Raw genomic sequence first — 26,872 nt, 5'->3', positions numbered from 1 at the left:
TTACCTTGTAAGGTGCCCTCCTGAGGGCGGGCCAGCCACGGGAGCTCCTGGGGTGCAGGGAGGGTGAGCAAAAGGGAGCTGGCTGGGTAGGAAACCCCGAATCTGAGCTGGGGGCCTGTCGACCAGCAGCATCCGGTGCTCTCCTGATCCTTAGCGATCATCACCTCACTACAGCATCATCAGAGCATTCATCCTCTGTCCTGTTCTTTGATGCTTTTTTCAGGACTCCTACGTGATGGATTATTTCAAGTCCCTCAAATACCTGCATGCAGGTCCACCTGTGTACTTTGTCCTGGAGGAAGGGCATGACTACACCTCTCTGAAAGGGCAGAACATGGTGTGCGGAGGCATGGGCTGCAATAACGACTCCCTGGTGCAGCAGATATTCAACGCAGCGCAGCTAGACAGCTAGTCAGTACCACCCGGTCGTCTCGTACTGTAGTGGAAGCGGCCAGAGTCCGCGCGGGCCTGAAATTTCTCACTGCAAATGGATTTGCTTAGAAAATTCATTGTTCCAAATCCTGCTAACTCTAGCTTTACCTGAGCAAAAGCTTTTAAAGGACTAGTTTACCAATTCATATTCCGCAGTATTTTCCATTAAGTGGTAATGAAACGTGTCTTTTGACTGGGCAGCAGTGTAAAATCTAGAAAAAGAAGTTAGGTTTCAGAAAAAGGACTGAATCTAAAGACTTCCTGCCTGTGGAGCAAGTCAGTAACATCTCCCCTCCTTTTCGTTAGTACCCGAATAGGCTTTGCTCCCTCTTCCTGGATCGACGATTACTTTGATTGGGTCAAGCCTCAGTCTTCTTGCTGTAGAGTCTACAACAGCACCGATCGGTTCTGCAATGCTTCAGGTACTTTCATCTCCTTTTCCAAATCTTTCCCTTTTCTCTGAAGACTTTTGACATAATCTGAAGCGAATTTGTACTTCACCTCGGGTTATACTTACATATCTGCCAGTGCCAGGTCTCATAGCTTTCGTCACCATCCCTTCCCTCAGCCATGGTCTCTGAAGGGGGTTGTGTTCATTCTCTCCCACCTCCCACCACGGGGCTGCGGGCTAAGCAGGGCCCGGGCAGGGGCATCTTATGATAGGTGTCTGGCCATAATGTCTCACAGATGTGCTCCCCTTCGTTACCACTGTTGCCCTACAGTTTTGTTAGGAGTGTTGAAGTTGTCCTAGAATTTTCTTGATAAAAACATGGAAGCTTTGGACTCTGAGAACACCAGCTGAGGTTATCCTCGAAGTGGGAAACCTGCTTCGGGGAAGAAAGTGTGTACAGGCTGCCTCAGGTGAAGATGGGATCTCAGATTTATTAGACTATGAAAATCATCTGTGCTGGAAGCTTTTGGATCTGGAAAAAGATTCAGGAGAAGAATTCCCCCTCATTTCTTTATCAGTGTCTTTAAACGTTTCAAAAACTGGAGACTAATCTTCTGACCTCGGCCCCTCCTCTGTGCTTATGCTAGTGGTTGACCCTGCCTGCATCCGCTGCAGGCCCCTCACCCAGGAGGGCAAACAGAGGCCTCAAGGTGGAGACTTCATGAGATTCCTGCCCATGTTCCTTTCTGATAACCCGAACCCCAAGTGCGGCAAAGGGTAAGTGCCACTGAGCCACTCAGATACGTGCCTGCCTCCCGTTGCTGTGCACTGGACAGCTGGCGGAGGGCTGGCGTCGAAGCAGTCACGTGGGAAAGGTCTCTTCTCTCCCCCTCCCTGCCCTGTCCCGATCCTTCTGTGAAAGCAGAGAAACCTAAAACACATTTAAAGAAAACTCCTCCTCATTTTCAACTAGTTTACCCTGGCTCGAGTGTTTGTTCCTTCCTCTCCTGTGTCCTGGCCCCCCTGGCTGCACGGATGGGTGCAGAACCCTGTGCAGGTGTCCAGCAGGGCAGAAGGGGAGCAGGAGCACGTGGCATCTCAGAGTGTGTTTAGTTGTGTCTGTGGGTGTTGGGGACAGCATCTCTGCTTGGCATGCCACCCTGGGTTAAGGTTTAGGTTCTTGTAGCCCCACCATTCTTCTCACCAGCCTGTCTGGACATGATGTTATGGGGTGTCTCACTCCCCTGTCTTGCCATGCGGCCAGTGACCCATGGAAGCAGCTTGTCTGGGCCCAGAAAGAGGGAAGATGGCTGGAAGTCTGGGGTGGGGTGATTCAGAACCTTTTGTAGGAGGAAGATGAGTGTCCACAGGTATGTTAGGTAAACCCTGTTTTTCCTAAGAATGTGTAATTGACCAGAATCCCGTCAGTTGGTCATGTGTGTCATGTCTGCTTTGATACCTATAGTCGGTACTGTGTCTAAAAATAAGAATGAGTCTTGCAGCTTGGTCTGCTCGCAGACTGAAGGCCTTGGCCTACATAAAACAAATCCAAGTACATTCAGCTTTTAGGAGGGCAGCAGCCACCACTTAAGGGAGCCTCCTGTGTGCCAGTAGCGTGCCAGGCTCCTCACTTATTTCAGTGGCTCATCACACAGCCCTGGGAGTAGGTGGCAGTACACCTGTTCACAGAGGACACCACAGCCCAGATTCAGTAACTTTGCCCAGGGTTCTGTGGCCAACACATGGCACGGCTGAAACCAGTCTTCTGGCCACCGACTCTGGGGCCCTTCCTTTCCCGCCTCCTGTTAACACAACGCTGCTGCGCAAACACCATATGAAAGCACGTTTGGTTGTGAGCAAACCAGATAGAGAAATAATAGCACCTGTGCACCAGAACAACCAAGAGCAGTAAAGAAAAGCCAGTGTGCAAGAGAACAAGCTGAAACCTTCCTCGTTCCCTTTCAAGGGGCCTTCCCGTCCCTGAACTTGACATTTGGCCCGACCTTTGAGCCCAGGGTCAGATGATTTCACTTAGCCTTGAGTGCTCAGGATCTGCAGATCCCGTACAAGGTGTGGCTGTTCTGATGCCACCGAGTCTTCTCTTAGGGGACATGCTGCTTACAGTTCGGCAGTTAACATCCTCGGCAATGACACTGGTGTCGGAGCCACTTACTTCATGACCTACCACACCGTGCTTCAGACGTCTGCTGACTTTACTGACGCCATGAGAAAAGCCAACCTCATCGCCAGTAACATCACCAAAACCATGGGCCTTGAAGGAAGTAATTACCGTGTGTTCCCATACAGGTAGTGTGAATTTTCTAAGTGAGGGTGTCATAGGTTAGAGCCCACACCCTGGGGGCTCCCTTGGTGGGATTTTGATACTTGGCTTTCATTCTGACACCTTCTCCATCATGAACACAAGCACAGTGCATCAAGGGAAGTAGCATCTGGGTGAAGAGGGCCAGGATCTACAGCACCCACCGAGGTCTGCGTGCTGGACATGCAAAGCTCTGTCTCTGGGCTAGAGCTCACACTCTGAAAAAGACATACTCTAAGATGGCACCCGAGCGGGAGGGCACAGTACCTGGGGACCAGACTTCACGGAGAGGGCTGAGCTGCCGTTCCTGGTCACAACTGCTGGGTATCCCCGACTGCTGATTACCTGGGACGGTGCCTTTATGGAGGCTTTTCTTTTTTGTTTGGGTGTTTTCCTTACTAAGAGAGTATGTTAGGAGATACTGAATTTGGAAAATATGGAAAAGTAGAAGAAACAAGTGATTTTTCCCCGTGCCTCTGATCTCACTTAAAGAGTTCCGACCTGTTCCTGACAGGACAGCCTGTTTTTCCATTGAGGAAGTGCCCAAATAGGATGTCCCAATTACAGAGAAGAGCTGGTTAACTTTTCCCAAAAAGCATTTTCTGCTGAGGCCCTGCATAGACCCTATTTGACTTGAGGGAATTCTCAGGATAGATCAGGACTTGGTTTTTCAAAATACCATGAAATACTCTGTAAATACCTACGAAGCAGAATAGGTTGGGCTTATGGACATATACAGTACACATTTTGGGTCATTATTAGGCCCTTCTTGGGTGTCAGTGGGCAATCAAAAGTTCGCTAGAATTACTGTAGAGGAGTCTCGCACAGACGGGGGCAGTTTATGAATGGGATGTGTCTCAGAGTGGTTTCAGTTTTGCAGTAGTGGCAGCATGAAAGGTAGAGCTTCCAGAACAAGAATGAGCTGTGACAGAACCTGCTTCTCTCTTCTCCAGTGTGTTCTATGTCTTCTACGAACAGTACTTGACCATTATTGATGACACGATCTTTAACCTCGGCGTGTCCCTGGGAGCCATCTTCTTGGTGACCGTGATTCTCCTGGGCTGTGATCTGTGGTCTGCAGTGATCATGTGTATCACCATCGCTATGATCTTGGTCAACATGTTTGGCGTCATGTGGCTGTGGGGCATCAGTCTGAATGCAGTTTCCTTGGTCAACTTGGTTATGGTGAGTCCTGGTCCACTCAGTCCATAACTCCTGTGTCCCTTCTATGAACTAGTTCTTGGGGTAAAAGACCAAGGCCAGTTCCTGTTCTTGGACAAACAGGATGGCTGCTAGATGGAGTGAGGATGTGGGAGGTGCTTAGGACATTGAAAATGGGACTTTGTAGTGTTGCGAGGGTATTTTGCCTTTAATTTCTTACTCTGAAGCGTTTGCAAAAACGCTTATAGCCTGATGACAAGATGTTCACTTTTTATTTAGAAAAACTCCTTCCTGATGGAATTCTTAACAGTACCTTTTGCTTCCCATGCAATTGTCAGGTGCTATTTAATCGTCTTGAAGATGTGAGCATTTGAGAAAGCATTAAAACAAAGTGTGTCTGTACTTAAAATATGAACTGTTTGGGGCGGGGGGAGCAGCAGTGAGGCCTGACTAAAGCAAATCTGGTGATCGCGTGCTGGCTCTCGGAGGGTGGGGGTAACGTGGGTTCAGCAAGTTCCCTTAAAACAGGCAAATTCGCTATAGAAAACTGGAGCTCTGGGTGCTGGGCCTTGAGGATCTCACGAGTTGCCTGGTACAGCTTCAGTTGGTGTGATAGGAGATTGGTATACACAAAGTTAAAGGGGATGCTTCAGGCTCCTGAGCTACCTGGGATGCCCTGCGAACCGTAGATCGTGGGAGAAGAGGGCCTGCTTTCTTAGGATTTTCAACCACAAAAGGATGTAACGGAAGCACTTTTTTCCAGAGCTGTGGCATTTCCGTGGAGTTCTGCAGCCACATAACGAGAGCATTCACGGTGAGCATGAAGGGCAGCCGTGCACAACGGGCAGAAGAGGCGCTCGCTCACATGGGCAGTTCTGTAAGTAGCCGGGGTAGCCATTTCCACATAAAGTGCCCAGCTCGTCAACTGAGTGCTTCTCGGCAGCTGTAAAATTCAGTAGGGAGAACAGAATTTGAATCCTTTAAGAACAACCAAGGGTAAGTTTTCGGGCATTTCACGAAATAGCTACATCCTGAAATTCTTTATAACTGTTTCCATTGGCAAATCTTTGTAGACAGGCAGGAGAAGAACCGAGAAGTTTGATTTGAGGACCGGAAGGCCTTTCCATGTAAGACACAGGCCAGCCATGTGTTGACAAGCGAGGGAGCCGTCACACTCAGAGCCCACGGTGCAATTTATAGTTCAAGCCCAGAGTCTTCTTAGGTCAGCTCCACAGCCTGCTTTAGCCTATCAGCCAGTTACTTTGCCGGCCTAGAAAATACTGTTACAGAGAACAACTAACACTTTTGTAATAATTTTAGATACTCAATCGCTTTCACCTAAAAAATACAAGGAAATCTGTTTAAAGACAGAACCCAGTGTCTATGCAGCATACACAGATTTTATTTACCCTTACACCTTTTGTTTTTCCAGGCCCATAAGCAGCAAATCAATTTCAGGTATAATGTAATGCTTATTAACTCTGAAGACTGGGGTTCAACCCCCACCCCCATTGCTTTGGGCCTTGCCCATCCAGAAATCAGTGTGTGAGGAAATGTGGAATTAGAGTAGGTTGGTAAGTGCTTTCTAAACCCCATCTCTTCTTTCAGGTGTTCAGTGGAATCACACTAACAAAATTTGGAGGGATTGTGGTATTGGCCTTTGCCAAATCTCAGATTTTCCAGATATTTTACTTCAGGATGTATTTGGCTATGGTCTTACTGGGAGCCACCCACGGCTTGATCTTCCTCCCGGTCTTACTCAGCTACATAGGTAAGTGTTCTTGTTTTTAAATGGGTAGGGGAAGTATGCTACTAAAGGAGAAGAAAGATCTAGAAGCATTCTTTTGTACTAATGGTCATTTAATTGGTACTAAGTGTAAAAAAAAATTCTGAGATGAGAGTCTTGTCTAGGGGCTTCATGGCTGTCCAAACAACTTCACTAGTGAACCACTAACACTTTTCCTTCCTAACAAGTTCCCCTTGTCTGCCGAACAAGGCCCAGAAGTCAGACGGTGAAGGAGCCTGAGTGGCGGCGGTCCAGGGGGTTCCTCCCTGCTATGGAGAGGAGTGGCTGGGCCGCTGGCCATAGCCCAGCAGTGCTGAGAGCACCTTCTGGTCCCTTCCTCCCTGTGCCAGCAAAGTGCTCCCTCTGCTCCTCGGGTCATGTCTTGAGACTACGCTTAAGGTCTCTTTACTTCTGCGGCCACCTCAGCTTCTGTAAATGACCTGTGGTTGAAAGGACAACAGTACTAATTTGCTTGACTTGAGCTTTATAAGAAGTTGAAGCATTGAGATAGGGAACATGAGGAGTTGGGGTTTTTGAATCTCAGAGGGATAGAAAGTTTGTACTATAACAGAACTACCCTGTCGCCTTCCTTTTCTACTGAAGAAATAATCCAGAAGTTTTTTCTTTAATCCCTCACAGGCCCATCAATAAATAAAGCCAAAAGCTTGGCCACTCAAGAGCAATACAAAGGTACAGAGCGAGAACAACTCCTAAATTTCTAGCCCTCTTGTGAGGTCGGGGGACTCTGAACTGTGTCTGTGGGTCGCTCAGCCTACCGCTCACTGGACAGTGGCTGCACCGTCGAGGCCGAGTTGGACACTGGACGGTACCAGACATCAGGCTACTTAACAGCAGCAGCTTCGGCCATAGTGCTTTTAAACTCAGGAATGCAAATGTGACGCGTGAGTCGGAAGCATTACGGAATCGGAAGGCAGCCCCGGGACGCTGCGGGGCCTTCCAGTTCTCTGCGAACCAGACCTAACCCTTTGGCAGGCAGAAGGTGACACTAGCATGGCTGAGTGGGATCTGCTCCCTGACACTTTTTAAAGGCCAATCAATGCAATGTTTTTCCTTTTGTTTGGGAGTAAGCCATCACACAGATTCTATACCATATTTTTAGTAACATTTGAGGATGGTGTAGATACACTTTAACATTTTGTAGTTTAAAGAGCTTTATTAATGCAATAAATTAACTTTGTACACATTTTTATATATATATAAAAAAACTAGCAAGTGATATCAGAATGTTGTAGGCCTCATCAGAGCTTGGTCTCCAAAAACCTGCTTGAAAAAAGCAACGTGTTCTTCACAGTGTTCTCCTATAAAAGAAATGCAGATTTAATCAGATGTGGCACAAAAGGGAAAAAAGAATGAAGACTTCACAGCTCATAGATACATATGCTGGGTTTTAACTTATTTTTCTTTCATAAAATACTTTGTTTTCCTAAGCTTTTGAGTTGTCCTTTCGTGCATGGCTGCTGGGCACCTTCACAACCCCAGCAAATCCCCACCTGCTTGGGGAGAAGTAGAGAGGCCAACCTGTCACAGGTAACACCATCTTGCACCATTCGCTAAGCTACAAAAAGTCTTCAGGCCTGAAATAAAAGGGACGTGTTCCTTCCCATCCTAAAGGAGGGGATGCCTCAGGTTTCGTAAGTCTGCAGAGAAGAGTGAGTAATAAGCCTGAGGCCGTTTAAAACCCTTCGTCGCCCTTTCCTGTTTCGTTCCTGATTCTTCAGAAAGGAGCATTCCCAGACCCACGCTCAGGCCTGAGCTGTGCCCAGAACGCGTCCGCTGCAGGTTCCAAAGCCTAATTCAGATTCCACTGGCATTCTGACTTTCCTCTTACCACCGTCATGGGATTTTGTTTGTAAAAAAGCTCACGCAGTTCTCCTTAGGGGAACTTTCCCAAAAGGCTTCTCACCTCCTAGCCTGCCAGCATTCTCTTGCTACCCTGAGTCTGTGTTCGCCCCAGGCCTTTTTACCACTGCCGTGTCCTACCTGGTGTGAAGTTAGGGTTCCCTCGCAAACGCTGGTTTCGCTGTTCAAAAAACCGAAATATAGTATAGAAAAGCATGTTGTCTTCAGTCTGCTTTGCGGCATCTAAAAATTTTCGTGCAGAAATGTTGTCATGGCCGCCGATGCCCCGGATGAATCTTAAGGCAGCTAACACTTGGTGTTTGGAAAGAAGCACTTCTACTATTTCATCGTTTGCTGTCGAGAGGCGCTGGAAGGGGAGAGAAGTCCAGGTAAGCAGCGGCAACAGGAAGAGACGTGAATGCAGTTTAAAACGGGGACGAAGCAAGAGTTACCTTCAACATATCCAGAGACAGCTGATGAGCCGGCGGGTAAAAACTTTCTAGGGACAAGAGCAGACAAGCCTGAAAGACATGTTTTCACACCAGCTTCAGCATAAGATGTCAGACGGTTAAATCTGAAGTTTTTAATCCCAGAAGTAAAAGCCTGGGGCCACATACCAGAGGCTTGGAGTCACTGAGGACATGGTACTGTAGGAACTGGTGCAGCATGTAAAAGAGGTTGTGCTGGACGAGCGTCTTGATGACAAGTTCGTGTAAGTAGTGCTGAGGACAAAAACAGGAGAAGACTTTCCCGGTCACCCAACTACAACATGCGTGAGGCCAGGTGTGTCTAGGATGGAGCTATTCTAAGTGACGGGTTAAGGTTTCTGTCACCTGTGCGTTGACAGGATGCTCGATTAAACACTAATCATCCCGCCTGAGCCCGACACGGTGACGTCGGGAGAGTCACTCAGAATTCGGTCTGGTACGCAGACCCCGCCCCTCTAAGTTGGGACCACAAATGGTTGGAAAGTACCTGTACTGTGATCTGAAACTGGTTAAGAGAGCGAATATACTCCATCAGCACGGCTATCACAAATTTATGAGGCATCTCCTACAGAAGAAAAGAAGAGTAGTCTCAAAACCGGACGCTCGCAAGGAGGCCGCCTGCAGCTCGTCTACCCGCCCGCTCTGTTTCCGTGCGCCTCTGGCCCAGTGCTGTTCACGGGTTCTGCGCAGATCCCTCCAGAACCTCCCCCCGTCGACGGTCACGTTTTGGCCTAGTAGACGCCAAACTATTAGCACTGGGTCTTCACCCAAGAGAACTCCGGTTCTTTAAATCACATCAGGAGTTCTACTGCTTTCCTCAGTTCCCTGCAGATAACATCTCTGGCTGGAGGCTCCGTCACCCACCTTCTTCTCCGTGAAGACCGACAGCACGTGGGTGTACATGTCAGACTGATCGACCACAGCCTGGGTCCGCACCGGCCTCTTGAGAAGCGGGCTGCACCGGCTCGGCCCTGCTTCTACTGCCTAGACAACACATTGCAAACGGGACTCTCGTCAGCTTCTAGGGACTCCCAAAAGACTGAATTCCTAAGATACGAGCAGAGGATGGCACTTATTACGTGGACAAAACCATTTTTCCTGTGCGGGCTGGGGCTGGGTTTAGAAGTCAGAGTTGGTCATCTTGAAAATATGCCAACGTTCACACGTGGAGCTAAAAAAGCAGAAGTCCGCTTCTGCTTGAGACACATTTTTCTCACCTCTTAAAATCCCTCATTTTCTTAATCACGGACTTTCTCGTATTTGTTATCTAATAAAAATGGAATGGTGTACTGGTCACACAGTAAGGGAATACCACTTGTAAGGCTGGATGTGTGCGTTTCCGAGTGGTCAACAAGGCCACCCAAACATTGCTGACTTCTGCGAGAAGACGGACGACTTGCCCGAACTCTCTAGAGCAGCTCGCCCCAGGGCTGACGGTGCAGCTGTGGTAGGGGCTGGAGAAGCTCCAGCATTGCCGGGGAGGAGGGGGGAACCACGCTCTGACCGGCATGCATTTAAAAAGACTCAGAGCCAGAGCAGCGAGGCACAGAAACCCATCTGGGGTCAGACCTACGGATTGCCACAGCCCAGTACACTAGCAGCAAGGCCGAGGAGGCTCTGCAAGAACCCAGCCCCCCTCGCGTGTCTCACAGGACAGGGACAGGTGCACTCCGAGGTCACTCGGCCTTCAGTAGCCTGCGTCAGTTCTCTTACCCCCGAGGAGCTAAAGGGGAGTGCAGTTCTGGGTTCCTCGTTACTGCCTAAAACCACTTCTGTTTTAAGCCTCAGGACTAATCAGGTCCTTGAAGTGAAATACGTCCTTCCGCTCATCCTAACGGTATAGCAGAACCTGGCTACAGGCCACGTCAATGGTTTCTAGCCGTTCACGACAAACACGTGAACCCGCTCTGTGGAAGCACAGTGCTAATACGTCATCACTATCCTGACAGGACGCTGACCGAATGCCAGCATAAGTGTTAATTTTATAGCTGTTACAGCCTAAAAGGAAAGAAAGAAGATGCGGCAAAAGGATTATACGCCTAATTTGTTCAGTCCAGGCTCTGACCGGGCAGAAGTATGTATAAAGTAAGGCAAAGCCAAAACTGCTTTTCTTATCCACCAAACAGATAAGACCAAGGATCTACCTGTAAGATTCAACACAAGTTAAAAACAAGCGAAGGCATTAAGTGACACGCAGCCTCAAGCTAAGGGGAGGCACAAACTCTGAATCTGTGACCCCCAACACAGCCACCTTGCCACCTGGCACGCACACCCCAGTCGTGTTATCCCACCAGAACCTCGCATTATAGTTGGTTAGGAAATACACTGGGCGGTGGGGGTGGAGAAGAGCCCTTTGTCCCAGCACACACACAGCTTACCGTTGTGTAACTCTGCTCGGCGTCCAGGTACTTCTTGTACTCGTGATTGAGTTTGTCGAAAACCGTGGCGATCACAGGTAAGGTTGCTCTGTCTGACTCGCTCAACACTGGGAAGAATGTTCAGACAGGTCAAGTGACTTTATATCCACTTCAGAATTCAGACAGTTGTTAGCACAGAAGTAACTAACCTCAAAGGGTTACCAGGTAAACATACCTTCAAGGAGCATTCAGAGAAAGGGTATCATTTGGAGATTGGAAATCACTCACCAGCCCTTCCTGGTTACTAGGAAAAGGAGCTACATACAGAAGCTTTCAGTAGAAAGTGCTCAAAGTAGACACATACGCAGTGAGTGACTTGGATTCTGGGAACTGTTTTAAGGCTGGAGATGCTAGCTCATTACCGTCAAGTGCGCCACAGTTAGCTTTGCTTTTGCTGGAACCATCCAATTTAGCTTTTCTACCCAAGTCACTGTGAGTCATTTTTCTGTTTCCCGGTCTTTCCTTCCAGGGGGTTAAATAATTCATTCTTCAAGTGAAGAATGAGGTTACACACTATGGACAAAGCAGACAAATGTGGCCCAGCTCCCAATAAAGGGTGTGGGCAGCCCAAGCTGAGTACTAGAATCAGTCCGATGGGGAAGGACTCGTCCACTTACTCTGCGAACAGACAGACAGGATGACCATCTTGCACTCCTTTCTCTGGAGGAGAAAGTCCATCAGTCTTCCTTTATCTGGCAAGAGGTTTACGATAGGCTGAAGCTTTACTTGGAGGTTCCAGAGGTAACCTGGATTGAGGAGGCAGCAAATTTCATACTGGACGCAAACGAGAACAAAAGCCCAAAAGATGGTTCCCCTAAAACATTTCATTTGGGGGGCGTGGGAGGGGGCCGTCCTGCAAAGCACTGTTGCTACCCTCTTCTTACTAACCCAAGCGCAGTCCAGGGAATGCAGGACACACCTGACGACAGAAGGGACGCCCAGCCAAACGACCACCGCCCGCTTGACGGTTCCCTCCAACAAGGTCACCCTCTCCAATCAGAGGGACATCAACGGTGTAGCTCCCGAAATAAGTGCGGGTGACAAGTCTTCGATCAACTCAGAGCATTTCTGTCCCCACACCCAGCCCCCTTTTAACCTTGAAGGTAGAAAAGGATGTCAACGTGCGGTATTTACTTTGGTCCTATACTTTGGTTTCTCCCGCACTGGCTCTTCAAGTCAAAAGGTAACTCCCGAGGCTCCCAAGGGAAGTTCATAATTCATGCATTCACCAATCCATGAATTTCCTGAACACCCACACTGCCAGGTAGACAGGTAGTGCCTTCCTCAATTGGGGTTCCACGAGAGAATTCAACACTGCATTAAAGATGACCTGAGTGGTCCCCTTCTCAATTCTCCTGCAGCTGGTCCAGAGCCAGCACCGTTCCAGATGGAGAAGGGAGAGGGGAATTCTACATGCAGTGGAAACCTCGAAAATTCTCGCGAATCCCAGTGGGTAAGACAGAATACACAAGATGACTGAAGACAAATGTGGAAAGTACTCCCAACAGGAAGATACAGGTGCTAGGGGGTTACCAGGAAGAGAGAGCTAGCATCTTGAAGGAGCTTGCCCAGCACAGTGGGAAGCAGGAGCGCACTTCTTGCAAATGGAACAGAAAAGGGCAAAGACACACGTGGGTAGGACGGGGGGTGTTAAGGACAGGGCAGGGAGGGCCTTGTACACCGTGCTGTGGAGTCTGGCTTTTCAGAACAGACAGACCTAAATGGGCTAGAAGCAGGGGAATAGCCATTCTTAGTTGTTTATTATAAAACTAATATAAGCGGGGCGCCTGGGGGCTCAGTTAAGTGTCCGACTCTTGATTTCAGCTCAGGTCATGATCTCAGTCTGTGGGATCGAGCCCCACATTGGGCTCTGCACTGAGAGCATGGAGCCTTCTTGGGAATCTCTACCCCTCTCTCTCTCTCAGAATAAACATTTAAAAAATAATAGTATATGCTCAGGATAAAACAGAACAGTAGAGAACAGAGTATAAAGTGAAAAATGTTCCCATTCCTAAGACTGAAGGAAGAGGTCATTTGTCAGATTCACCTTGAACCTGTTACTGGCTACAAGTGTCATCCAAAACCAACAAGTAACTATTTTCTAACGTGATGACTGTCCCCTCTGACCCACCTTGGCTTGCGCTGATGATGATGTCAGGCTGAAAGACAATCCAGGATGAAGAATCTGCATGTTATAGGAAATGGTAAACCAGGATAAAAACCAAAGACAAACCCAGTTCTGATTAGCACTCGCCCGCCCCCTATTTGCAGAGGCTACTCAGGCCCAGGTGGTGAGGAAAGCACCCCCAGGGGGGCTCCCAAGATGTTATTCAGGTTATTCACAGCTGCCAGGCAGGACTGTTCTCACACACCAAGACAAAGAGGGGTACTATCTTCCCTTCTGTGCCCAACAGTAAAGCCTTTGTAAAGGATACAGAGTTTGCATGGGATGGGAGACTGGCTGGTCACAGGAGCAGGACCTGCAAATGGAAAAAACAAGTGTGCAACGACAATGCCACCAGGAAATACTGCCCACACCAGTGCTCAGAGGGTGAAATGCAGTACTTTTAAAGCCTTCAGTAAATGGTGATTCGACTACAGTTGAATAAGGAAGGAGTGAACTGTCTTGTACCACTGATACCACATACAAGGAGGAAGGGGGAAGTTGAAAACAATCCGTGAAAATGGCCTCCCAAGAAGGGGAAAGTACGACAGACTCAGAGTTGTTCATTCTTCTGTAATAACCGAAGAGGACTCGTCTTCATTTACACAGTAAATCACCAAGTCCTGGATGGTTCAAAATCACATCCCCAGGCCAGTCACTGAGAAGATTTCAAATAACAGTGCTTTGTGCTTTGTCTAAATAATTAGCTCAATTCCCCATCGCACAGGGTAGGTCCAGGCACAGAGATCTCCTCTAGGAAACAGACCCCAAACACCTCACATGACAGGGACTCTTAATTCCCAGTGGCACTGCCCATGCATCCATGGTAAACCTGAGAAGTGCAGCCCTGCAAATTAAACATCGTTCCCAGTCCTGCTCCGATTACCCAGGGACAATCAGAAGATAGGTTTTAATCAGCTGGTTGGAAAATATGGTCATTTTGGACAGCCCACTCAAAAGAGGGAAGGGCCCAGACAAGCTAAGGCAAAGAACACCTGAATCTAGAACCTGAGAAGTTCTTGCACGCGGGCCTCAACTCTGGCTGCCAATCACATGGACTTGACCGCTCTCAGGTGACAGCGGGTGCCCCTGTAAAGCCCCCGGGGTGATTCTGATGTGCAGTCAGCTTGAAAACGAACAGCTGAACAGACCAACAGCAGAAGGGGGAATGAGAGCAGCTACCAAGCGCGTCCCCACGACACACCCTGCAGCAGTACGGGGCGGGCAAGATACAGAGCCGCTACAAGCCTGCATGGGGCTTACAACCTAGGGGGTTAAACATGACGAAAAGCCTTTAGCTGTGAAAAATGCTTTACCAACCCATGCTCTGGAGGCCAGAGATTCAACGGACTTTTGAATTCTTATTAATCGTTGCCCAGGCTATGATTTTGATCACACCTGGCATTTGTTTTGTTATAACTGGCCAATTTGAACCTGACTGCCTTCTAACTGGTCCCAAACAACCAGAACGGAGCTGAAGGTTAACGTCTAGATTTGGCTTTCCACCAGTTCACCAGCGGTTACCTTCACGCCACGTAAGCAGGAGACACAAGACAATCATTTGACACAACCTACTCTTTTAATGCTCACGTTATTAGCCCTGGAAAAGGAAGATGCTGGAAGGAACACAAAGCCCCCCCAAAAGCACAGGGGCCTGGGAACCCCTGTGTGTACCCCTCATTCCATCCACTACACAGAGGTCCCCTTACCTGCCACGGGGATCTGATAGGGCTGAATCGAGCGTGCCGGAAGCACCGGATGATGGAAGGTGACGGTGCCATCAAACTCTCCCCTTAACTTGATGTCAAATATCACCGATGTCTGAAGTGGAAAAAAGTAAGACTCTGATGCCAAAACAAGCCATGACTTGGCCTGTCCCTTCTGTTCTCTCAGATCCCTCCATTCCCGTCAGCTTACAGAGTCTGCATGCCCTGCGCTGCACCCCCACAGGCTGGTTCTACGCGGGGAGGAGTCTGCTGTGATATCACGACTCTGTTACACTGTCCCCCACGCTCACGCACACCCCTGGCATTTATGACAGGCTGCCCTTGAAAAGCTCCAAGTGATTTCAGCAGATCTTTTTCACTTCGACTAGAAATACCTTCATTAGTCAAGATAAGGGTATTGCCACCCTGCGGGAGGCACGGGACACAAGGAGCTTGTCTGTGACCAGATACCCAGCTAACCATGTAGGAAAAAAAAGCAGGACCCGTTCTAGTCTTTCTCTTGGGCCACAAAGCCTCAAAATCATTACCTAGCATTATCTGTACTCACAAAGGAAATACAAAGCTTGTGTGCTCATGCAAGACTGTGCTTCTGCAGTAAATTCCCAGCTTGGCTGAGCCAACCAAATAATTGTTCCAGAGTCAAATACCCTCATGTGCTACTTTCTGGAATAGTTTTTTTTTTTTTTTAATTTTTAAAAAAAAATTTTTTTTAATGTTTATTTATTTTTGAGACAGAGAGAGACAGAGCATGAACGGGAGAGGGTCAGAGAGAGGGAGACACAGAATCTGAAACAGGCTCCAGGCTCTGAGCTGTCAGCACAGAGCCCGACGTGGGGCTCGAACTCCCGGACCGCGAGATCATGACCTGAGCCGAAGTCGGCCGCTTAACCGACTGAGCCACCCAGGCGCCCCTGGAATAGTTTTTAATTAACTGTAATCAATAGACAGGGAATCACCGTTTTTTCTCAACCATCTAGAATACCAAACTCATTTGCATCTGGAAGACCAAAGCTTTAGCATGGAAAGTACTTTCTAGTCTCTGTTCTGCATGTTTTGTCAATTTTCGTAACTTTTTTTTTTTAATGTTAACTTATTTTTGAAAGAGCACGCACAGGGCAGGGGCAGAGAGAGAGAGAGAGAGAGAGAGAGAGAGAGAGAGAGGCAGAAGATCCGAAGCAGACTGTGTGCTGACAGCGGTAAGCCCGATGTAGGGGCTCGAACTCACGAACGTGAGATCATGACCTGAGCTGAAGTCGGCCACTCAACAGACTGAGCCCCCCGGGCGCCCTAATTTTCCTAACTCTTAAGCCACACTGACAGACCAGACACCCACACATAACCCCTACCTCTGTATCCTGATGATGAACGACCACCAGGTTATCCACCACGTTTAGGGCAAACTTCCCCGTCCGATTTAACTTTAATATGTGCATCTTTTTACAGGCACCTTCTCTGTAGGATAACAGAAAGGTCAAAACATAGATCGACAAGCTTTAGTTCATATTTTAAAATTGGAGGAGGAGGACAGCATTAAATATACCGTGGTAGATGATATAGGACTACCTCCGCTCCTGTACTATTGGAGGTCCGAGAATGATGCCTCAAGAAGAGAACGTAAAGCTGTCCGTATCTGGAGAACAAAGAGACAGACTTCACACAGGACATCTGAAACTCCTCTATTCTAAATGCTAAATTATGAGGCCATAAGAGTTAAGTACATTATGACATATTCCCTAACAGAATATTTCACAGCCAACAAAAATATTTACAAAGTGCAGCTAAAAAAAAAAAAACAAACCAAAAACCCAAGGCCATTATATAAAAGTGAAAACGGGGATGCAAAACTAAATACAGCTCCATCACAGTACTTTAAAAGGAAGACAAACTTCTGCACAATGTCCAAAACTACTAGAAAGAAACACATGTTGTTAATAGCTATCCTTGAGTAATAAACCGAGTCCACTTTCTTTTTCTGGAACTTTCTGTATCTTCCAAGTTCTACATAATGAGTACATTCCTTGATAACAGGAAAATATAATCACTCTTCATTTATAAGCCTCATGGAAGAAATGCTCCTGTGACCAGTTCCTGCAAGCACATTGCTATTCCAGTGGCTGACACTGTCCTCGGTCTGCCACAGGGATGAGACCAGAGGGAAGGGAGTGGGTCTCTGCCGCCACTGGGTGAGGACTGCCCTCACTGTATCTGTTCTCTAACCTGGGATGCCACAGTAGATGGCCTTTAAAAAAAAAAAAAAAAAAAAGGCATTCTAACTCCCAAAGAACATTAAAGTTCAAAACCACTGTTTTAGGCCATAGAAGAATCCAAGAAGTAATTTAGGAGCAAAATTTGGACATTTTTGAATTGGGTTATGGGTACATAAGGTATTCTTTGCATCGGTTTCTATTATGGTGTGTTTAAAACTTCCATAATGAAGCTTAGAAATTGAGATACTCTGCATTTACAAGCGAGGATACCTTCCTACATAAGTAATTTAGTTCCATGTTTGTTAGATAAACTATGTTCTTTAAAGCCAGCAGGATATGTTTTAGCTAAAAATAAATAAATAAAAGTCCTAGATAACCTTCAACTACTCACAGAATAAAAAAAAAATTATAGAACTAAGATACCTAAACAACAAATTGGTCCAATGTTCTCATTTTATCAGACCAGAATGGTGGAAAAAAACTTCCCTCAGATCACAAAGCTAGAAGAATCAGAAAAGAATGCCAAGCTGACGACCAGTTTTCTCCATTCATAAAATCTAGACACTGAACGGGAAAGCGGGAGTCTTTATCATGTGCTCTGAGGGCACCTGTCGAAAGTGCTGTGCTTTTATGATGCACTTCTGCTACTTCTATTACCAAAAGCAATGTCAGGAAGGAATTCTCTCAAAAGACAGACATACATGGTCGCCATCGCGATGTCTCTCTCGGAAAGGCTCAGTTTAGTTGACTTGGGCGCAGCTGGTAATTCAATCTCAAACTTGGGCAGCTTTGACATAGTGCCAGCCTGTTGGGGTGATACAAGTTTTAGGAAAAGCTGGTTAAACCTCTTTGATGCTTTAGCATTCCCTACATAAAACCACGGAGGACAGGCACACACTCTGTCTCTCCATCCTTTCCGAAGTCCCACTAAGTCCTTTACTCCCTGGAGTCTGTCCCCACAGAACGAGTCATTCCCGGCCGTGACAGGATGGTACAGTGTGCCCTCTAGTGGTCAGAAGTGGTGAGGTTATTGGAGAAACTTGCCCCTTTGAAGTCCGGGACACCTTAGTATATTAGAAGAACAGGATGGGAGGGGGGAAAGGGAATTTTTCCTAAAGACAGGCTCACTCGTACCCGAAAATAAAAGGGCTGCAGCACATTTCCAAGGACTGTGGTAGACAGCAGAATCACAGCACCCTCAGGGCAGTACATGTACCAATTCACGTTGATATTCTGGCTCTTCAGGAGTTTGAGATTTCGTTTCTCCGGTAACACCTGAAGCAAAGTTCGAGAAACAGAATCTTTATTTTAAAATCAGCAAAATGGAAGACGACTGATGGTAAATTAAGAAAACAAGAAAAATCTGGAAAAAACCACTAAGTAAAATTGCACAGGTTTTTGTTTGCTGCAGCTACTGCTCCCCACGCTCAGTGCTTTACCAATCTTGGCTCATTTATTCACAGCACGACCCTGAGAGGCGGGCAGCATGGATACCTGACCAAGGAGAAAATACGGCTCAGACACCGCTATGCAGTCACAGCCCAGGCAGGCCAGTTCCCCACAAGAGCCTGCACACTCTCCAGGCATCATCCACCCAAGAGTCCAGACTACATACTCCCTCCTCCAACCCGTGGAAGCAAACGCGCACCCCACCCCCCCACCCCCAACGATCCCATGCACTGAATCACCCACACCCAGCCTGTAGCACCTGCCTTCCACCTGGCTCTGTCTTGACTCCAGGTAGCACTGAGTCTGGGAGCAGCTCCCTTTTGCTAACAATCGTGTTCGTGAGACTCTGCATGCAAACCTAGTATTTTATGGTTGAGGCAGGTCTTAAATATACTCTAAATATTCATATAAATTAAGGAACACTGTATAGAGCTCCGAGACATGAATGCTCCTAGAACACTGTGCTCCAGAACCGATGTGGAAGTCATGGTGGAGAGGCATGGGTTTCTTGACAATTCAGATATGAAATGGATATGCTAGAGTCCTCTTTCTTTTTAACTTATTTCTTGAAGATCTGAAGACCATCTAGATGACATGAATGTACACTTTTCCACTACAGAGAACAGAAAAGTATATGATTGCCACAAGGAACCCTTCGGAAAGCAGGTAATCCTATCCACGCTACCATATACACAAAACTCTCCTTCTATGTGTACGAGATTTGTGCAGTTTGTTTTCTTTCTGGTGGTCATTACAAAGGTTTTGAGGATGGCCCCATGGCAAAGCACCAACATCTCACATTTTGCTTAACGGGTGTATTTTCTCCATCTGTACATTCTAAATTATACTGCTTTCATTAGGTCAACAAAATTGAACCCCGAGAATATCTGAACACTTTCTAGATTAGCTCCACTGAAAGATTCAGAAGCATGCTCAACAGGTCGGGCAGCTGGAACATATTACAAGACAAGGCAGGTACCAAGTCAAGTCAACAGAGCAAAAGGGCAGCCTGTGCAACGGGAAGTATTTGCAAACCATCTCACCTGAGAAAGGGCTAATACCTAGACTATATGTCTATGGACTCATCATATGCAGTTCTGGCAAAAATGTGGAAAAAGATATCCCTATACTGGAAGTCACAGAGCAAACTTCTGGACAAAATTTAGCAATATCTGTTCAGCTTTTCGGATGTTCGTATCTGTGCCGTAATTCCCCTTCCAAGAACTGCCTCACCCAAGAACATAAAGAAATGTCTGCAAGCATGTTCACTGCAGAATTGTTTACAATCACAGAAAAATGAGAACAAGCCAGAGGTTCATCAACAGGGAATTAATTAAACCGCAGTGCACCCACACAACAGAACACTACTCAGAATAAAATATGGACAAATGTACAAGCCCCACTGCTATGAAAAAAAAGCCAGCCACAACTTCATATACAACATTCCCATTTTTATAAAAAAATGAAGTTTGCATGTGTGTAGGAAAACAAAGAAAAATGTACTATTCATACTAGTTATTTCTAGGGATTATGGGGGTACTTTTACCTTCCAGATAGCCTGGTAATGTTTAAACGTTTTATAAAAAACATGCATTTCTTGTAATTAGAAATAAAGAACAAAAACCCAAACAAAAACCTAAAGTTCAGAATCTCAAAATGTCTATTCAGTAGTGAATTCAGAAGGCTGCCACACTGCCATCACAGACCGTTGTCCAGCAAACAGAAGTGATCAACATAATACCTGGTAAAATTCAATTCCTTGATCTGTTATGAAGACAATTTCAGTAGAACTGGTCCAACAGAATCCAAGTATGTTGGCATTCTTGGTCTGAAAAGGATTACAAAAAATTTTTTTAATTAATTAGTTTTTGTACAACTCTTCAAAAGCTTAAAATACTTCTCACACTCTTTAATAAAAGTTACCCCGATTTGATTACTTACCAAGAAATCAAACTTTCTTTTCAATACAACATTCCCAGATTTCCACCTGGGATGCCTCACTAAAGCACCTGACTCTTAATTCCTTCTCAAGAACAGAGGGAAAAGCCTGAATTTTGCAGAAAGGTAACTGACCAGCACACACAGATATCAACTTCTTCCTTAAGGAAAATCAAAGGGCAGATGACTTTCTCTTACCTGTATTCTAAAAATATGCATTATAAAAGTAGAAAAGCTTAGAAGGTTCTCAGTGAGTGTGGACCAAGATGGGGTTGGGGCCCTGAGCCCAGCCCTTCGCCTCCCCTGCTGCACAGCAGTGCCCCAAACCTGAGGCCGCACAGGGCTAGGACAGGGGCTCTGCGGCGCACAGATCCAGAGGTCTGTGAGGAACTCGGTTCGTGGGCCGAAGGGCCTCTCCTTGTCGCAGAGCCCACCCTAAACTCCATTTAGCAAAACCACTGTGAAGCTGCTAAAAGCCATACCCAGCCACTAGCACCTTCCGCTACCTTCCAGGGTGTCACATTGCTGCTTTGAGCTGAGCCCCACCGCCTCGCCTCGTTTATGCTACCCAGCAAATATCTAATTAAAACTGATTAGAATCTACACTTGGGGAAAGAAAGTGGAAGGACACAAGGACAACAAATCAAGGAAACATCATCAGGAGAGGGGAAAACACTCCTCTTCCTAAAACCTCCTACAAGGCCGCTATAAAAGGAATCCAGGGTCTGACCCCCCCGCACAACCAGCACAGCCGGGCGATTAACGTCCTGTCACCCATTTAATCCTCCCGATTTCATCTTATAAAAGAAGAAACAGGCTTTTAAAATTGGGATGACTGGGTGGCTCAGTGGGTTAAGCATCCCACTCTTGATTTCGGCTCAGGTCACGAGCTTAACGGTTCTCAAGATCCAGCCCCAAGTCAGGCTCTGTGCTGACAGTGTGGAACCTGATTGAGATGCTCGCTCTCCCTCTCTGCCCCTCCATGCCCGCGTGCTCTCTCTCTCAAAATAAATAAACATAAAAAAAAAAACAAAACTTTTAAAACTGTCCAAGTCACAGAGCCAACGTGCAACAGGAGTCAGCATAAGGCACAGCCTGCCTCCCAGGGTGTGCTGGCAATTCCCAGGGCACGCTGCCCCTCCCCCACGTCACCCACACAGTGAGATGGCCAGCAGCCGGGAAAGGATCTGGGCTCATACCTTGCACTCTTGAGTGTATTCCAGCTGAGAACTATCCGGGATAAAATTAGAGAAATCCTGAAGAGTAAAAAAACCACAAGGAGAAATTGGGATCAAGCAGCATACTGCCAACAGACACTGGCATACCACCAGACAGACAAAAGACAAATTTAAAAAGGGGCGCCTGGGTGGCGCAGTCGGTTAAGCGTCCGACTTCAGCCAGGTCACGATCACGCGGTCCGTGAGTTCGAGCCCCGCATCAGGCTCTGGGCTGATGGCTCGGAGCCTGGAGCCTGTTTCTGATTCTGTGTCTCCCTCTCTCTCTCTGCCCCTCCCCCGTTCATGCTCTGTCTCTGTCCCAAAAATAAATAAAAAAAAAAAAAACGTTGGAAGACAAATTTAAAAAGTGATCGGAAAAAAAACCGGATAGAAGGCAGGAAAACTAAAAAAAACAATTTGGACAATCTGTCCCCTTCCAATGCAACTTAAAAAAAAAGTTAATCCGATTATCCAGTTAGTTTAGAAACTGATACCGAAAACCAATGGATTCCAGAGAAATGTGTTGCTGCCTCTTAGAAGAGGCTTTCCAACAATTTTAGCAATTAATACTGACAGGGGGAAATCAGATTCTGCCTGTTTCCAAAAGGTTTTGCTCTACTTTACAAATGGTGACGGTGAATACTTAGGAAAGTGAAAATGCTTAGGAAAGTGAAAATGCCAAACGGGTGCTCCAACTTTGAATGTCTGTTCCTAGGGGATCAAGCATTCAAAGATGCAAGCAGTGAGTAAATGGAGTTACTCCATTAAAGCTAATTCACAAAGTTGCCAAAAATACAACTCACATGATCTATTCCGCTACCAATCAATCCAAGGTTGCCTGAGGTTCCAAATTACTTTAAAACATTTTTAAGTCAAAAATGACAAACTAAGGTCACAAATATTTATCCCTTGAAATGTCTCTCTCATCTTCAAGAATTCCCAAGGCTCGGGGTGCCTGGGTGGCTCAGTTAAGCATCTGACTTTGGCTCAGGTGATGATCTCACAGTTCGTGGGTTCAAGCCCCACATCGGGCTCTGTGCTGACAGCTCGGAGCCTGGAGCCTGCTTCGGATTCTGTGTCTCCCTCTCTCTCTGCCCCTCCCCTGCTCACACCCTGTCTCTCAAAAATGAATAAACATTAAAAAAAAATTTAAAAAAAGAATTCCCAAGGCTCAAATATAGTACAACAGAACTATAACTTTCAGGACATTAAAATAATAAATGCTTCCTTTAGCTGTTTTTTTGTAATTCATTCTCTTCTAAGTGTACTTCTAATGTCCTTTCCTTTACTCTGTACTTAAAGATATGTCCTGGGGCACCTGGCTGGCTCAGTCAGTAGAACATGTAACTCTTGATCTTGGGGTTGTGGGTTCGAGCCCCACATTGGATGTAGAGATTACTTAAATAAAACTTTAAAAAAATAAACAGGGGCACCTGGGTGGCTCAGTCGGTTAAGCACTGACTTCGGCTCAGGTCATGATCTCCTGGTACATGAGTTCGAGCCCAAATTGAGCTCTGTGCCGACAGCTCGGGAGCCTGGAGCCTGGAGCCTGCTTCGGATTCTGTGTCTCCCCGCCCCTCTCTGCTCCTACACCGCTCGGGCTCTCTCTCTCTCTCAAAAATACAATAAACATTTAAAAATTTTTTTTAATAAATAAATAAATAAAGGCATGTCTTACCACAGTTTTTGAGGTCCTCTGAACAGCCAATATCTTATTTTCTAAGGAAAACTTAATGCATTTCACTTCTCCTTTGTCTTCCATTCTTTAAGAAAAAAAGGGGGTGAGTTAAAAAGAACTGAATTCTAGCATCTATCAATTTGTGAGAAAAGGCAAGTTAAATACTCAGAAAGCAGCAGATCTTAGTTGAAAATTATGTTTCTGACACTATCAGGACTTCTTTTCAAACAACAAAATCCAACTGGCAGCAAGTTGCCAGTGAAATTTACACTGTGGTTAACAAGTGACTGAAGAATGGAGAACAGATGCACTTTCCCCTGAGAGTCACTTTGGACATAAATAAGCAAAACCCACCCAGCAACCTTCTTCACCAACCACCACCTTCCCCCGCTCACCATGCTCTCACAGCCAAGCTTACACTTTCCCATTTACTTCCCAACTCCCAGCATCTTACGGGGCCTCAAACAGATGTTTACAAGAGGAAGTCAAGGGATGAATTACAGAGCCGCACAAGCAAACTTAAAGACTGTGGTGATGGTTAACATGTCAAAACTCATCAACTGTATACATTAAATATATGCAGTTAATTATACCACCAGACAACTGTTAAAAATACACAAAATTGCTAAAATGTTTGCCATCAAAACTTAAAATTTAAAAGAGGATAAATTCAGTATCTTCCTCCTCAAACCCTACCAAGCCCCCAAATCTGGATCAGCGGCTCACTGTTACTTTCCACACCCAAATGATCACCAAGACTTACCCAAGACCTTCCCAAGCACCTCCCAAGTGCCTATGTGACAGTCTACTCGGCCTTGGGTCTGGTCTTGCGTATGCCCGGTTCAGACTACTGCAGTCGACGCTCAGTGGTACCCCTGACTTTGACACACTCCCAGGTAATCCAAGGTCAATGCTGTGAACAGCGTGATCTTTCCGAACGCTGGTAAGATCGTGCCATGCCCCCATCTTACAATTTCCAATAAGAAAAAGCCCTAATTCCATAGCAGAATACATAAGGTTCAAGCTGACTCCTGCCAGGGGCCAAACCACCCCCACCTCTACTTCCCTGCGAGGACACCTGATCTCAGTTACACAGACCTGGAATTCCCCAAACACCCTGCCTGCTAAGCTTTGCACTCTGGCGTTCTTCGCCATCTGAAAGGCCATCTCTCTTCCCCACTCAGAATCATTCCATTCAAGCTTTAAAGTTTAGCTCAAAGACTCCCTCCTCTCTGAGGCCTTCCCCGTCCGAGGCAGTGGTCTTCCTCAGCCTACCCCAAGATAAATGTCTCCTCTCTCGTGTGCCCCAATTCTGAACACAGTGCTATTACGGCACTTTCTCACAATCGACATAATGTGTCTACACACTTGTCTCCCACACTACATATATGAGCTCTCCAAAAGGGCGCCAGGCTAATTCAAAACCTTCACATGCCTGGCGCCTAGCACAGGGCGGGGGGGGGGGCTGCAATCAGTGTGTGCCAAACAAATGATGATTCATTTCCACTTCAAAAACTCGTTCTTATTAACACAGGCCACCTGCAAAAAATTTAAGTCCCCACTGAATCGAGGGCCCACACTACACTTTCCCTTCCTGTAATCACAGGAACGAAGACCAGATAACTTATCAACCAAATCAAGGCACTTCAGAAAGTGAAAGGAAGTGCTATTTGCAATTATACTGGTTCAACCTGCATACACTGGGACATCCAGTCACCGTTGGTGGAAGCTGGGATTTTCTTAATTATACAGGAAACACTAACCTAGGAACTTCCTCCACCTACCACATACTCTGGAAAGAGCCGGGCCACAGGCAAATGAAGGCCCTCCTCCGCCAAGACACCGGAAATGGACACATCAATAAACTGCCTTGTTAATTTCAAGTAGGAGGAAGTAGGTACCCTATGTTGGAGCATTTGATTCCCAAGAGACAACTACTCTACACATTTCACTCTGACATGAAGCACTGATGTGTGCCACGGAGACTGCTCGCAGGTGTCTGCTTGGCAGGTGTCTGCTTCCCTCTGCCTAGAGGCAGGGATGTGCATGCGCACAGACTTCAGAACTTTTAGGGAAGACAAAGGACAAACTTTTAAAACCACCTTCTGAAGACGAAACAGAAAAAAAACAAAAACAAAAACAAACAAACAAAAAACCACATCATTTTATTTACACGTGAAAGTTATTCTGTAAATGTCAATAGTTACCTAAATGAGATGGGATTCCTATCATCTGGGCCTTTAACTACCACCCCAGTAGCTCCACCAGATCGAACTGCAAAAACCTAGGAGGCAAAAGAAGCAACGTTAATGGCCTGAACTTTGAAAGACTTTAGACACAGACACCAGCCTAACAAGTGATTATTTCCACCACACCCCACTCTTGGTTCAGCTCAACTAAGGTGGCACATATTCATCTACAGATACCTGGTGTTCACAAGAATTTTAAGGGGCAAGGGAGTAGCGGAGACCAAAAAGGTTAAACCATTGTGAGTGCCACCCACTGTGCAAAACCGGGCCTGGGTCGCCGAGGCTACAAATTTTAATCCGGTTCAGCAAAGGCGCCACTGATACACTTAAGCACACCCTATTACTCCTCACACTGCTTCCCCCACCCTCCGTTTCCAAAATTCCAAGAATAAAGCCAATCTCAACGCCTAAATCCGTGAGTGCAAGAGTAACTAATGACAAACACAACAAAGGCACCGAGAAAGGGCTGGCGAGCTAACGGCCGACCACACCGGCCAAAGGGCGCTGCAGGGTCGGTGGCGCAGGTTCGGGGTCGACCCAGCTGTCACTTTGGAGGAGACAGGCCCCGCCGCGGTGGCGCCTGGTCCCTCGGCCCACCCAACAGCACGGGGCTGGTGCCAGTCCCGCGCCGGGACCGGAGGGGAGGCCCCAGGCCTGGTCCCCCAGCACCCGGCCTGGGCGCGCGCGCGCGCAGGACGCCGCTGGGGGCGCGGGGGATGGCGGGCAGGGTGCGCCCGGCAGCGCGGGGAAGGAGGGCGCGGGCCGGCCCGGACCTGCTTGTTGGCCTCATCGAAGAAGACGCAGTTGACCGGGTTCGCCTTCTCGAAGTGCACCGGCCGGTCGCACAGCTCCAGATAGTAGTCCTCCTGGCCCATAGCGGGCGCCGCGGCGGCGGCGGCGGGGGGTCCGGGGGAGGCCGCCAGCGTGGGGCGCGGCGAGTCAGGCCGGGAGGTGGCGGCGGCGGCGATCCGAGTGGGCGCGGAGGCCGCTTCCTGGTGCCACGCCCCCACCCCGTCCGGCACGTGACCCGCCGCCCTCAGCGCTTAAATGGGCGACTGCTGACCGGCTGCGGTGGGGCCTAGCGACCGCGACCGCGCCCCGCACAAGAGGCTCCTCCCCTTTCCTGGGGGGCGGAGTCCCAGCGCGGCTCGCGGGACGGGGACGTGACCCGGAAGCCGCGCAGAGGCGACGGCGGTAGTCCGCGCGGCTACTCCCGCAGGCGCCGCCGCTCCCGCCTGCGCCCACTGTGGCGTGTTCTGTTCCGGGAGGCTTGCGCACGGCCGGGTACCCTCCTGGGACAGGGCTGCCCCTGGTTTAGGGAAGGCTTACCCTCTCTCGGAAGGGTTTATTGAGCCTGCCTCTGGGAACTTAATAAGCGAGAGGAGTGC

The 26,872-nt window shown here is 47.5% G+C and overlaps 2 protein-coding genes across 5 annotated transcripts in view; one reads left to right on the top strand and one right to left on the bottom strand.

The window, feature by feature from the left end:
* Positions 1 to 7,538, top strand: part of NPC1 (NPC intracellular cholesterol transporter 1) — a 54,147-nt gene extending 46,609 nt beyond the window's left edge. For both annotated transcript variants that reach the window (XM_042909414.1, XM_042909415.1), the window contains exons 18-25: positions 224 to 411; positions 739 to 854; positions 1,471 to 1,600; positions 2,930 to 3,130; positions 4,097 to 4,328; positions 5,068 to 5,181; positions 5,913 to 6,075; positions 6,730 to 7,538. In XM_042909414.1, coding sequence (XP_042765348.1) covers positions 224 to 411; positions 739 to 854; positions 1,471 to 1,600; positions 2,930 to 3,130; positions 4,097 to 4,328; positions 5,068 to 5,181; positions 5,913 to 6,075; positions 6,730 to 6,812 — 1,227 coding nt within the window. In that variant the 3' untranslated portion in view covers positions 6,813 to 7,538. The remainder of the gene's footprint in view (positions 1 to 223; positions 412 to 738; positions 855 to 1,470; positions 1,601 to 2,929; positions 3,131 to 4,096; positions 4,329 to 5,067; positions 5,182 to 5,912; positions 6,076 to 6,729) is intronic.
* RMC1 (regulator of MON1-CCZ1) lies at positions 7,245 to 26,431 on the bottom strand. 3 transcript variants are annotated; one of them, XM_042909416.1, is made up of 20 exons: positions 26,258 to 26,429; positions 25,443 to 25,519; positions 23,236 to 23,320; positions 21,540 to 21,596; positions 20,144 to 20,230; positions 18,088 to 18,228; positions 17,655 to 17,758; positions 16,287 to 16,376; positions 16,093 to 16,198; positions 14,729 to 14,840; positions 13,291 to 13,335; positions 12,987 to 13,040; positions 11,473 to 11,601; positions 10,817 to 10,923; positions 9,303 to 9,422; positions 8,926 to 9,003; positions 8,568 to 8,672; positions 8,403 to 8,471; positions 8,092 to 8,317; positions 7,245 to 7,409 (listed from the first exon to the last, which is right to left on the bottom strand). In XM_042909416.1, the coding sequence occupies exons 1-20, from the start codon at positions 26,357 to 26,359 to the stop codon at positions 7,330 to 7,332; spliced, it is 1,974 nt and encodes a 657-aa protein (XP_042765350.1). In that variant the 5' UTR covers positions 26,360 to 26,429; the 3' UTR covers positions 7,245 to 7,329. The 3 variants fall into 3 exon arrangements, with proteins under 3 accessions (XP_042765350.1, XP_042765351.1, XP_042765352.1); XM_042909417.1 differs by lacking the exon at positions 26,258 to 26,429 and adding an exon at positions 25,941 to 26,158; XM_042909418.1 differs by lacking the exon at positions 7,245 to 7,409 and having other exon boundaries at positions 8,220 to 8,317; positions 8,403 to 8,449; positions 26,258 to 26,431.
* Between the last annotated feature and the right edge of the window lie 441 nt (positions 26,432 to 26,872).

This window comes from Panthera leo, chromosome D3, assembly GCF_018350215.1.
Source record: "Panthera leo isolate Ple1 chromosome D3, P.leo_Ple1_pat1.1, whole genome shotgun sequence".
NCBI lineage: Eukaryota > Metazoa > Chordata > Mammalia > Carnivora > Felidae > Panthera > Panthera leo.
Note: the sequence above shows the minus strand (reverse complement) of the source record. Positions and strands in the feature narration are given on the sequence as shown.

Bases quoted from the DNA above. Each gene is read 5' to 3' on its own strand.
- RMC1 (XM_042909416.1), bottom strand. From the start codon at position 26,359: ATGGGCCAGGAGGACTACTATCTGGAGCTGTGCGACCGGCCGGTGCAC. The intron at 18,229-20,143 runs GTATTATGTTGA...ACTTTGCTTCAG, and splicing joins AAGGAATTGAATTTTACCAG to GTGTTACCGGAGAAACGAAA. The intron at 7,410-8,091 runs GTAGGACACGGC...TTTCTTTTATAG, and splicing joins GAACCCTAACTTCACACCAG to GAGAACACTGTGAAGAACAC.